The sequence below is a fragment of the Electrona antarctica genome (assembly GCF_951216825.1).
Source record: "Electrona antarctica genome assembly, chromosome: 18".
NCBI lineage: Eukaryota > Metazoa > Chordata > Actinopteri > Myctophiformes > Myctophidae > Electrona > Electrona antarctica.
In genome coordinates, this window is record NC_136799.1 from 38,305,660 (window position 1) to 38,318,063 (window position 12,404).

At 46.1% G+C, this 12,404-nt stretch overlaps 1 protein-coding gene across 2 annotated transcripts in view; it reads right to left on the bottom strand.

Annotated features, from left to right (window-relative positions):
• The window catches only part of ccdc9b (coiled-coil domain containing 9B), a 54,194-nt gene that overhangs the window by 19,046 nt on the left and 22,744 nt on the right, over positions 1–12,404 (bottom strand). For both annotated transcript variants that reach the window (XM_079528429.1, XM_079528430.1), the window contains exon 9: positions 9,844–10,002. In XM_079528429.1, the coding sequence (XP_079384555.1) occupies positions 9,844–10,002 (159 nt within the window). The remainder of the gene's footprint in view (positions 1–9,843; positions 10,003–12,404) is intronic.

Below are 12,404 nucleotides of genomic sequence, written 5' to 3' on the forward strand. Positions count from 1 at the left end.
GATAATTGTTTTGCTGCTGCAATGTTGCACCAAAGTATTTGACTCTTGTGTGCAAGATATAAGATAATATAATTTAAAACAAATCTTGAATCATGACTAGACAGTAGAGACCATTCACAATTGTCATTAAACATGCCATTACTTAGTATTATTTGGGGCACAGGGCTTAAGTGGTTAAGTGGATAATTGAAATCATCTGGGGTTTGACTAGAGACCATCAGTGAATCAGCCTCTCAGAAGTTCACATGACAGCATCACATCCTCTGGAAAAGACTCTCCATGGAACAGGAAGGTTCAGTGTACAGTCAATGGAATTACTGTATGCCTGTCCTTATGTCGTCTTCATAACATCCGCTGAGTGGCTGGTATGATGAGGTTAACAAGTTGCTTGTGTAATACGAGAGGGGACTTGTGAGAGATGCTCTTTAAAACATCAAAGGGGAAACAGAGTGCTGCGTGTTGTAGTCCCACATGCTCTGGAGTGAGAACGCACAGACCACCACGCTCCCAGCGACGAACGCCACCTTAAAAGGCCAGTGAATGATGAGATAAAATGCATGTCACGTCTGGGGAGTGTGCGCCCGGGAGGAAACCACTTGCACTCTATTTTATCGTCACACATGATGGTTTTGTGTGTCCGAAATACCTACAAGCTCACAATGCTACAATTTGCTGTATACTTTTGTCATTCGTGACACATGTGGAAAGATTTGGAAATATCTTTGAAATGCTTGGACCATTTTGGGCCTTTTTTGGGGATGCGATAATAATGAACATGTTGTAAAATGGTCAGTGAACTATGAGATAATGTGTGTGTCATTCATGTCTCGCTAGCCTGTACAGGGGGTAGGGTGTCTGGAGACAAATGGAACAAATGGCAGGGATGCTACTGCATATTATCCTCTCTCAGTCGTGTGGCAGCTGAATGCAACGCAATAACTAAAAATCACACTCGTGTGAACTGAGTGGTGCAACTCCCCCCCTTACACCTCCCCCCCCCACCTCTCTCTCTCGCGCTCTCATTAGCAGGCAACAGTGCAGCACTATTTCTCTCTCTCTGTTTCTGGCGCGACAGTGCCCCTACTGGTACTCATGAGTCACACATGAGTCACACACAAACATAGGTTAACACGAGTCACATAGGTGTCACACGGACACGGACATTGCTGTTCCTTGGAGTGGTTGCACCACTCAAAAACACAAACCAAGTATAAAACAGACAAAAAACACAGGAGAGACAGAAAAGAGAGACCGAGCTGTGAGAAACTCGGCTATGATAGATGATGTTTTCCTCTGAGGTGTCTACCAATCAGAGGTCAGTAAACATGTTGCCTTCCTGCAGGCGCTATTGGAGAACATGGCGTCCCTTGTGCTCACCTCCTTCCCCTCTGGTCCTGGAGGACACGCCGCGTCCACTGGGGAACGCAACGTCTCACATGTTCCAACAGGTCGCTTCCAACACCTCGCTAATTAGTTCTTTTTCAATTTCTCACCTCCATGGGGTCTCCTTCAGAGGGCAGCAGGGGTAAGGACGAGGAAGGGTGCATGACGCCGAGCCACGCAGCGGGCTCACTGGTTACCTGGGGCAGCGGGTTCTGTACCTCCAAGTTATAAGTCTCTATGGTAACATCTTGAGCCTGTCCGTCCTGGAAGAAGATTCCTCCCTCTTTTGTCAACCACCCTGAGACTTCCATTTCTTTTGCTTTCAAGGTTTTTGTTATTGGGGGCTGTTTGGGGGTATTGTGTTTCATTGTTAAATGTATTGTAGGCCTCTATATTCCTTTGAGACGGTAACAGTGATTAAGGGATATACAAATCAAGTTCAGTTGAGAAACCACGCTAAAATAGAATTTATATTTTACTATTGATTGATGATTGATTGAATACTTTATTAGTCGTAAATTTAAAAATGGAAATTAACTAAACCGGCGAGTTCTCCGGTATTCAGAAGGATAACAAAACTAGAAGAAGTGCCCCTCTGGGCACAGGTCTCCACGAGGATTGATATTATGATAAAATCTGAAGGACTAATATAAAAAAGTGTTGTACATAAATGGGCCTCCTGGCGGCGCTCGAAAAGGCAGAATAAAAAAATGCAGGCCATACGTTTTTCCTTGGGCTGTAGGGAGTGTGCAAACAAAGTTTTGCGCAGATCGGTGAAGTTATATGTGAAGACGAGACTGGGCCTGTTATAGCGCCACCATCAGGCTGATTTGAACAATGTCAAGTGGCATTGCTTCCTCAGTCTAGTGGGAATATGCGTGAACAGTTTCACCGCAATCGGATACTGCGTTGATGATTTGCGAGAAATGAAATGAAACAAACCCGTCGTTATCACATGACTATAGGGATCATGTGTATCGATTTGCGTGAAATTTGGATAAAAGCTGAAGGAGTAATATAAAAAAATGTTTTTACATATGTCAGCCTCCTGGTGGCGCTGAGCAGATGTGAAAAAGGCAAAGGTTTTTCCTTGTTCTGTAGGGAGTGTGCATACAATGTGTTACACAGATCAGTGCAGTTATGTGTGCAGTGCAGTGCAGTGCAGTGCAGTGCAGTTTTTATGATGAATTCCTGTTCTGTTCTTTGACTATATAGAAGTGTCTATTTGTACGTCTCTAAATGTTTTGATGAATTTAACATGGTGGACCCTCTTGTAAACAAGTGTAATGCTTAATTGGGTCGTCCACTCACAGTTAACAGTCTTTGTATTGAGTTTGTGCTTGAAATGTACTGTAATTCTGCAAACTGTTAATAAATATTTCAATCAATCAAAAAAAAAGTTATAGGTAAAAATACGAATGGGCCAGTTATAGCGCCACCATGAGGCTGAGTTGAAAATATTCAAGTGGCATTTCTTCCTTTGCCTACTGGGAATGTGCGTGTAAAATGTCACAGAAATCACACAATGTGTTCATGATTTACGGCATTTTGTTGGAAATGGAGCAGTCCTGCGAACTTTGGAAGCCAATCTTAGCCAATCAGGATGGAGTCTGAATAATCTGAAAGACCTGTTTCGTGTAATGGCTTGGCTATAGAGAGACTGTGAAGTTTGGACAAAATCTGTAGGTGTACCGTCAAAAGATTTGTTTTGCAAAAAGCGGCCTCCTGGTGGCGCTATAACAGGCCAATGTGGAAAAACTTGGGACAGAGGTTCAGCTCTGGCATGCAGGGAATGTGTGTGCAGAGTATGGCTGCGATCAAGGCAACGGTGCCAGAGATTAGCTGTCCACAGACGGACACATGGACGGACGGACACACACACATGACAGCATCACACACGGACGGAGTGCCAAACATACTCTCTCCCCATGCCTTCGGCCTGGTGGAGACAAAAAGTACTGGGGACTTGTTTCCATTGTGGTCCTATTATGTTACTTCTTTAATAGCTTATTCTTATGTATTTATTTTTAATTAGAGTTAAATGCTGGAGCTGCTCGATATTAGAATAGAACCTACTTCTAATATCGTATCTACTGGTACAGGACAAAACCTGAAGCAAGCCCCTGCCACAAGACGTTCACATTTGTTAACCAAAGCAGTTAACAAAACACAGAGCTCTCCCTTACGCAACACTTCTATGATCTAAGGCTGCGTTGTGTAACCATCAGCAGTCAGACCCAGCAAGGTAACGAGGCAATGAGCTGGCATCACATGTCCTGTTCCCCTGCCTCCCCGAGCCGGCATGTTTATCGTACGTCTCACCAGTCGGAGCGCACTGAAACGCTCTCTCCTGGAAGTAACACGTGCGCTCACAGGGGAGGTGGGAAGGCAGATGGGGACAGCTCAGCAGGACATGCATGTCACTGTGCTGTGAAAGTCTACATGCGTGTGTTTGATGGGGGGGTGGCGCATCATGGCGTGTACACACAGCAACAATCCTCAGTGTTAAAGTAACCCACAGGCCCATTTGGTTGAAAACACCGGCACGGGGGATTTTACTGTGTATATAAGCCGATCTGAGACTGAGTGTGCGTGCCTCTGCCTTCAAATACCTGGCAATGCTCTGAAAAACTGTGACTCTCCTCTGGGAGTCTCTGTACTTATCTCACTTCGTCCTAGATGCAAGAGAGGTCAAGTGAGTGAACGCGAGAAAGTAAATAGGGAAGACAGTGTTGATAAACTGTCACGGTGTATGTCGTCAAGACAGACAGCCGTTTATTAACCAATTAAAACGGGGACACCACTGATAAAGGGTCCCGCTGCTGAAAGCCATCTAATGACAGCAACAAACATGCTGACAGCAAAGGATGCCAACTCATCCTGGCATTGGGAGTGCCACACTGCCCTCCAGTGGACTGAGGTGGCTATGATCAGTCTCTGGCATGGTGCTTTGACATTATAAACAAAAATGCACTTTGCAATGATGTCATTATGTTGTCAACTGAACTGTTGCTCTGAATGTTTTTTGCGGATCCTAACTCCAAACTGTGCAGCTCAGCGTAACCGTGTGCTTTTGATTTCTGTGCGTCTCTCTCAGTGGCAAAGCTAAGAGCGGATGATTCATGTTGCCATTAGCAGGAGCACTCTTCTGGACAGCAGGGGAACGCGCGCGCGCACGCACGCACGCGCACACACACACTCCACAGTGTTAATTTAACCCAGAGTACAAATGGCACCTCGAGGGGATTTCACCCTCTATCTCTCACATGCACACACACACAAACACACACTCCCCTCCATCCTGGCACCGGGCCAGGCCTGTTCTTTTGACAGCATAATGAGCCCACTCCAAGAGAAAAGGCAGTCGAATGTTAATTAGATCAAATGGCTCCATTCAGGGGAGGTGGGACTGGGAATGGTGAAACAATGTGCTTGTAGGAGGAGGAGAGGCTCCTGGGTGGAGAGGAGACTGTCTGGAAGCAGACGTTCGACAGCCAGGTCTCGCTCTCTGTTTCTTCAACCCTGATATGTTTTTGTTTCCCCTTTGTCCCATCCTACCCTGGGCCTCCTTCTCTCCTGCCCTCCTCTCCTCTGCCCTGCCCTGTCCCATTCTACCCCCCCTTTTCTCCTGCCCTCCTCTCCTCGGCCCTGCCCTGTCCCATTCTACCCCCCCTTCTCTCCTGCCCTCCTCTCCTCTGCCCTGCCCTGTCCCATTCTACCCTCCCTTTCTCCTCCTCTCCTCTCCGCCCTGCTCTCTTTCTCTCAGAGTGAATTGAGGAGACGATCTCATGAGCCGTGTGGCGGTCCAAGCCCCCCCCCCCCCCCCCCCCCCCCCCCCTAGAAACCACTTAGACAGTCTTTATCAATGTCCTACCCTGTCAAACAATCAAACACTCATAACAGTGTGTATACTACAGTCTCCACATCTACGCACACAAACAAAGTCAAAGACATGCACACGCAGGGCAGGCAAATACACACCTTGGTTGCGAACGAAGGTCATAGTTAATTATGGAATCGTGCACAAGCGTGCACAACAAACGTGCGCAAGGGAATCCGGTTTGAGGGGCTGAATATATATATATACAGTATATGGTCACCCTAGTATACATACTGTACATGTAAAGCAGTCAATCCAACCCCAATCTGGGCACCCATCAGCAAAAAAGGAAAAACAGTGCCCTCTGCTGTTTGTTTCCTTTTAATTTGCCTCTGGGGGCGGGCCTTAATAGAATGTGGATAACAGGATGTTGCCCGTTTGGCCTGCCCTCAGCCCTTCCCTTCCTGTGGTTCGCCTGTGTTTTCATTCCCACTATCAATAACGTATACACGTATGTCACGAATGTGACGCGTTGTGTGCGTATATCTGCTATTTACAGCATGCAACACCAATGTGCGACTAAGCATAAATCAGGCTCAACCCCCCAAATCTTTTTAAACCATATAGACAACAATTTCTCTTGTGAGCAGCAGAAAAATGGTCCTCACAATGTCTATTTTTCAATTTCTACAACTGGCCTTAACAAGTATAGTCACACACACAGAAAATGATTCAGAGCATGATTCATTCTAAATCAATTCCGTGCAAAGACCCAGCTGACAGCGTACACTTTGCCAACGAGAGATCTGTGACACCTCTGTCCACTCCCCCTCCGCAGCCCTATCCGTTAGCGTATAGCTCTGATGCTGCACCAGGTGGACTGGCGTCAGGGGTTATGTAAACCAATGGTTCTCCAAATGGGTTCCTTGAGGGGGTTACAGTGGATCTCCAGCTGAAGGATTGATAGCTCAGTGTTGTAACTCAGTGTAAAATGGATTTTTACAATCCAGAGAATTTGAAATGGACACTCTCAGAGACTAGTGAGGGTCCGTAGACTAAAAGCTGATGGTCCTTAAAGTAAAAAAAGGTAAATCACACCCGTGTGAAGTGAGGGGCGCTCTTGTCATCATACATCATCTCATTCCGGCCAATCACAATTTGCATCCTCACTTTTCCGCCCTCACTTTTGTCTTCAATGTTTGCGTTTACACAAACCTGGAAAGCTGGACACAGCCCTAAAAAAACAACAACAACTCAGAACCACTGACGTAAACGGCGGCCACGTGGGAACGAAAGCCTTCGCCATGCATGCTCTGCAGGTGAGGGTTCGGCTGGCCATGCAGCGGCTGTCGTCCCAGCCCTGGCAGAGGTCCAAATGCTGATGTAGTCAGTGGGCCCTGACACACACACACACACACTGACACACACACACACACACACACACTGACACACACGGGGGGGGGACTGTCTGTCTGACCTAGTGAAACACAGACAAGGGAACGGCATGTACTGGCCAGGAGATTTATCGCGTTAACGTGGATGAGCTAGCGAGCGGCACGCACACAGTGACACTACCGCCGGCTGCTATAGACGCACATGCGCATAAACGGTACGTGCACACCGACTGACACGCCGAGGCCAAGCTGCTATGTGTCATGCAAGACAGTGCCATCAATCTAACAGTGCCCCCCCCCCCCCCCCCCCCCCCCCGTGCGTCCAGAGACCAAACCGGCCTGCTGCCATAGGCTTAATGGGGTCTGTATTTACAGTGGGTGAGGCTCGTCAGCTGGTTGGTTCGGGGTGTGTGTGTGTGTGTGTGTGTGTGTGTGTGTGTGTGTGTGTGTGTGCCAGGCGACATGCAGAGCCTGAGCAGCTGTTCTAGAGCCTTTGCAGTCCCCAGGAGGGGGTGAGGAGGGGGCTAACTACATGCATGTGATGTGGCATTTGACAGAGCAGCCAGGGGTAGTAATGCATGTGCAGCAGGGTGTGTGTGTGTGTGTGTGTGTGTGTGTGTGTGTGTGTGTGTGTGTGTGTGTGTGTGTGTGTACCGCTCAAGCCTGATGTACTTGGTCGTATGACCAATATTAGATTTACAAGCTCACAAAGCAAATCGCTTTGATAAATGTTTTGACCATTTCTGACAATACAATGACGTGCCCACATTTGCGGTGCCAGTGGTTAAAAGTAAGATCTGCCCTGTGTTTGTGTTGCTAACGTAACAATAACCCCCTTATTGAGGACCCCTGATGCATCGAAAGATATTGTGAACTTCACAGCATGTTCCACACAATCAAAGGCCCAGGACCTCTCGGCTTAACTATTAATTACTTGGGTACAACAAAAGCAATTAGGAGCGAATCAAGGAATATGCTGTGTAAACTAAAAGTAAACAACCGTTGGGAGTGGAGTGGGATTACACCAAAGATGTCACCTGACATGATAAATGTGGCTATTACTGAGCTCCATAAAAGCTTGATGAACTGCTCCACCCCATCCCAGTCTCTTAAAGGGGAACAGTCACATAGTCCTTTTTGAGCGGTGCTAGCCGCTCCAAGGAACAGCCGTGTGTGTAATTCTGTCCGTCCGTCCAGAGCATGGAATGACTGTTTTTAGCATGACCAATTTGACCCCTTCAGCTGTTCCTGATTGGGGTCAGGTCGAACACACACACAGATTGGGGTCAGTCAGGTCACACACACACACAGGCCAGGAAGGAGGAGTCATTACAACCCTCCTGCTTAAGTCAACAATGTGCTTGACTCCTGATTGGCACGCACACTGCACACTGTGTGTGTGTGTGTGTGTGTGTGTGTGTGTGTGTGTGTGTGTGTGTGTGTGTGTGTGTGTGTGTGTGTGTGTGTGTGTGCGCGCGCCGGCAATCGGCATGCTTGCGTGTGCATGCCAGACTAAACCAATAATTATACTGCTGCCAGGGCTGCTATAGTTTGACCTTGGAAGACAAAAGATAATAGAATGCTAGTGCTACTGTCCATATTAGTTCTATTTTCAGTGACAATTTGAGAATTCTGGTCAATATCACCCCATCTATCACCACGCCTGATATTAGAATCTGTCCTGCAGACCTTGCAGAAGGCATGGTTTTTGTCAATGTACTTTATGGCAAAAATAAGAATGTCTTCTATTTACAGTACAACTATACCTATTGTCTTGTTTCAAGTTCAACACAGACAAATCTAGAGTTAATTTCATTCCAATAGTGCCGACCAGGAAGTCAGAGGAGAGTGTTAATTTATTGTGCACTAATGAGCTGACACTGATTAACGAGTGACAGCGAACCCATGCGTTCACTCTTTTTTCCTTGAAAGCAATCGAGCACTATATTCTAATATTCTAATCTGACAACGTCAGCTTTTGAAATTAAAAACCTTGACTGAGTTTCCCGGGAGAGTCAACTCCGATTTTGCAGGAGGTTTTTTTAAATGACCCCAAGACTCTGACGGCACCCTGAGCCCCAAAAATGTTGCACACCAGATATCAGGTGATTTTGGTGACTGAAAATAAATTGTTGCCATTAGTGTAAAGTATACAGTATGACTGCAAAAACACAGGTATGGCCCTTTTAATACTTAACTTTCTTTCACAGAGGTGAAAGAAAGTTCACCCCCCAAGTTTAAGCATGAAGCCGTTTCACCTATTTAAAAGAAAATGCACCGATAGATAGATAGATCTGTATTGTCATTGTAACATGTACAACGAAATTAAAAGTGCAAACCAATCAGTGCATCATATCACAAAACATCAAAAAGCTAAAAAAAAATGAAACTAAAACCCCAAAACAAAACAGTGTGGTGGTACCTCTTTAACAGGCCCTGTAGAGACAGACAGACACCCGACTCAGAGCCTCATGTGCTAAAATACTGGACCACAGCCTGGAAGGTCTGAGCGTGAGACTAGCTCCCCCCCCCACACACACACACACACACACACACACACACACCACACCATGAGTCAATCACAGCTCCAGTGCCTGTGTCCCACCCCTCCTGTCCAGAGCCCATTGTGTTCCATCGGGCGGGGTGGTGGGCCGGTGTCTGACATCTATGTAAAACACGGCGTCGCACTGTGAGACCACAGACAAAAGGGTGAAAAGAGAGGCTGCTGACAGGAGTGAGTGTCCCTGGCTTTTGAGCATGGCTTATGGCTAACCAGGGCTCTAGTTGTGGAAGTCAGGGACGCAGTGCAGGATAAAAGCTGCAATCCGTATCTTTTATTATGTAGCACCCGGGGTTTGTATATACCCACGTCTTCTGTGTGTGGAAAAAGACCAAACATCTACCGCTCATCTAAGACCAAGAGGCAATCTCCCGTGCTCATGATGAGCATGGGGCAGGGCTACTTCAGGTGAACCAGGAAGGTGTCCTACCCGAACACCAAGGTCTAAATGTAATTGTAAGTTGTAACTTGCCATGCATATCGGGAGCCACGATATTAGTTTTAACCCGCCATAGGGTTAGTTTTAACCTGGCACGCATATCGTTGTAACCGGCCGACGGTGTTGTCAGACTTGTCAGCCTGTCGGACTGTTAGTATGTCTAACAAACGTACGCACCCCGGTTTGATTCCGGCAAGACGTCTTTCCCCCTCTGTCTTATAAACCGTAGATAAAGTGGTGGTCTAACCTGTGCTGCTGCCAGTTCTCTCTTGGCTGTATGAGAAGTCGGCTTCCCTTTCCCTGCCGTCTCCGCTGGACGTTGCGGGGGGCTGTCCTCTTCCAGGGGGCTCTTTGCATCCGGTGGACCGTGTCTCCTCTCTGATTTCTCACTCACCACCCGCTTACCCTGGGGACACAGTTATGCACACTGTGATCATCATTTCATAGAGAAATGTATGTATATTGGCTAGGGAGGAATGCACAAACACCATAAACCGACTCCGTTGGTCATCAAATTCTTGGCATAGGAATGTGACAAAAAAATAAAAAATAAAATAAATCCATCAATTCAAGGCACCATGGGGTGTTTAATTCATAGAAAATAAGTATTGTTTTTGGTGAACTATCCCTTTAAATTAAACAATAATGATTTTACTATATATTATATATATTATATAACTAAAATGTATTTTCCCATAGCAATGGTCAGAGTACAAATGTAAGCTTTATGGAGGAAAAGGGACATTTAAAGTGTGATACTTTCTTTTTTTTACTTTTGTGTAATAATTGACAATATTGTGAAGGTGTAGCCAGCAGGGCATTGTCCATCTCCTTCTCACCTCTGCCTATATTCTCTGCCCACTTTTGACACCTGTCGATTACACCTGCAGCAGCAGTATCAAGGTAGCAGGATGGTCTGCCTGCTTAAGGCGTCTCCACAGTGCATGCTTGAATCAGCCAAACTTGCCTAGTTGGTCTTGTCCCCTCCCCTGCTTGTCCCTTTCTGGGACCTTGTGAATAATTGTGGAATGTCTGTCCATCTTGCCGTCTGTTTGAACAATTGCCTGCCGTCCGCATGCCATGAACTTGACCATTTGTTTTCTTCAGCCTGTGTTCTATTGTTCCCTGATCTGCTTGAAGGATAGCCCTTTCTCCTTTGCGTTATTTGAACTAGCTATACGTATTGCAGGTAGGATGGCCATCCAGTTTCCAGTATGAAGTTCATCAGCAACAGTGGTGGCATATCTACAATAAGGCGTCCAAATCCATTTCTGCCTGGCCAAAATCCATACACTGAGAAAAAAAATCACACCCGTGTGAACTGAGTGGTGTGAGGCCTGTCTGACGTAATGAAATCATGTCTGACGTAATGAAATCACACCCGGGTGAACAGGGTGAACATAGCAACCATGCTCATTTTTTCTGCACTAACAAAGCCAGTTGTAGGAATCACACCCGGGTGAACAGGGTGAACATAGCAACCATGCTCATTTTTTCTGCACTAACAAAGCCAGTTGTAGGAGTGGTTTACACCACTCAAAAAAAGAGAGGACAAACACCAGACCTGAGAACTATTATTGGGCAGCTGATTGGCCGTTGCGCATAGAGTGTGGCCCTCAATCACCCATTGGAATGCAAATGCATGCCTTTCAGCCTTTGTAGCGTACTCGTCTGGCAGGTACAGTATATCTCTTTTAGTGCTTCTGATTGTGCGCGGACGACGACGACGACGACGACAACACATCTTGCCTGCCCAACATGTAATTCCTGGAAACGCCTCTGCACAACAGTAAAAGTAAATTGGTTTAATGCTGTACCACCACATGGCAGCGGGAATCACAGCTGGATATGGGTAGTCTTCGTGATCCTAGAGCTACAACAACAGTGAGCCTGCTGCTGTCCGCCTTCAGGGATCGCTGTACGGGTAACAGACTGCGCTGCCGCTTTGCCGGGTGTTAAACATACAACTACAATCAGTGTTTGTTTGGGTTTTGTTTTGCCATGGCCCATGCCACTGTGGTGAGCTGTGAGTTGAACTTCCCAGCTCTACCCCCGTTGCTGGCTATGTTTTGTTTTATTAGTGCTGCGTTTTGTCTCTAGACTACCTATTTTGATTTTAATAACAGCTGGCAGCTTAATTCATTTGTCTTTATTGTTTTTGAAGAATTCATAGTTTTGTTATGTGTGCTTATTCAGTTATTTTGTATGTTGAAGCTGGTCACTTAATGAACTTCGTTTTCTGTTTTATTCTGTTGTTTATTTGTTCACAGAGTTATATTCTATAATCAGATGCTTGTTGTGGTTTAACAAAATTATATTCTGTAATCAGATGCTTGTTGTGGTTTAACAAAATGATATTAGAACTATTTTCTAGAGTGCAATTTCCTAGATCTGCTTCTTTCTTTTTTTGCAGAATTTTAATTTAGGTACAGTACAGTAGAGATGCGGGGAGTGGCTCATGGGAGCAGTGCCAGGGTTTATTGAATGGCAGGTGTTTGTGTTTGTGACTAACAAGGTTCAGCTCTATTTAGTGTTGGAGTGTTGGACCTTGGCCACACAGACAGAAGACACACACAGAGAGCAGAGAGTGCAACAGAAAACCAACTGAACCGAAATCCGTGTGGCAGGCAATGTTCCCAGCACGGCTGGGCTGACTTTATTTTGCACTAAGAGTATTTATGTTATGTATGTTTAACCAAGTGTCTGTGTGGAGCCAATAAACGAGTGAACCTGCATTGAGTGTCTGTCCTTCCATGTGACTGAGAGGAACCCACAGTAGCAAACTAGCAACCGACAGTGCTACAGTTT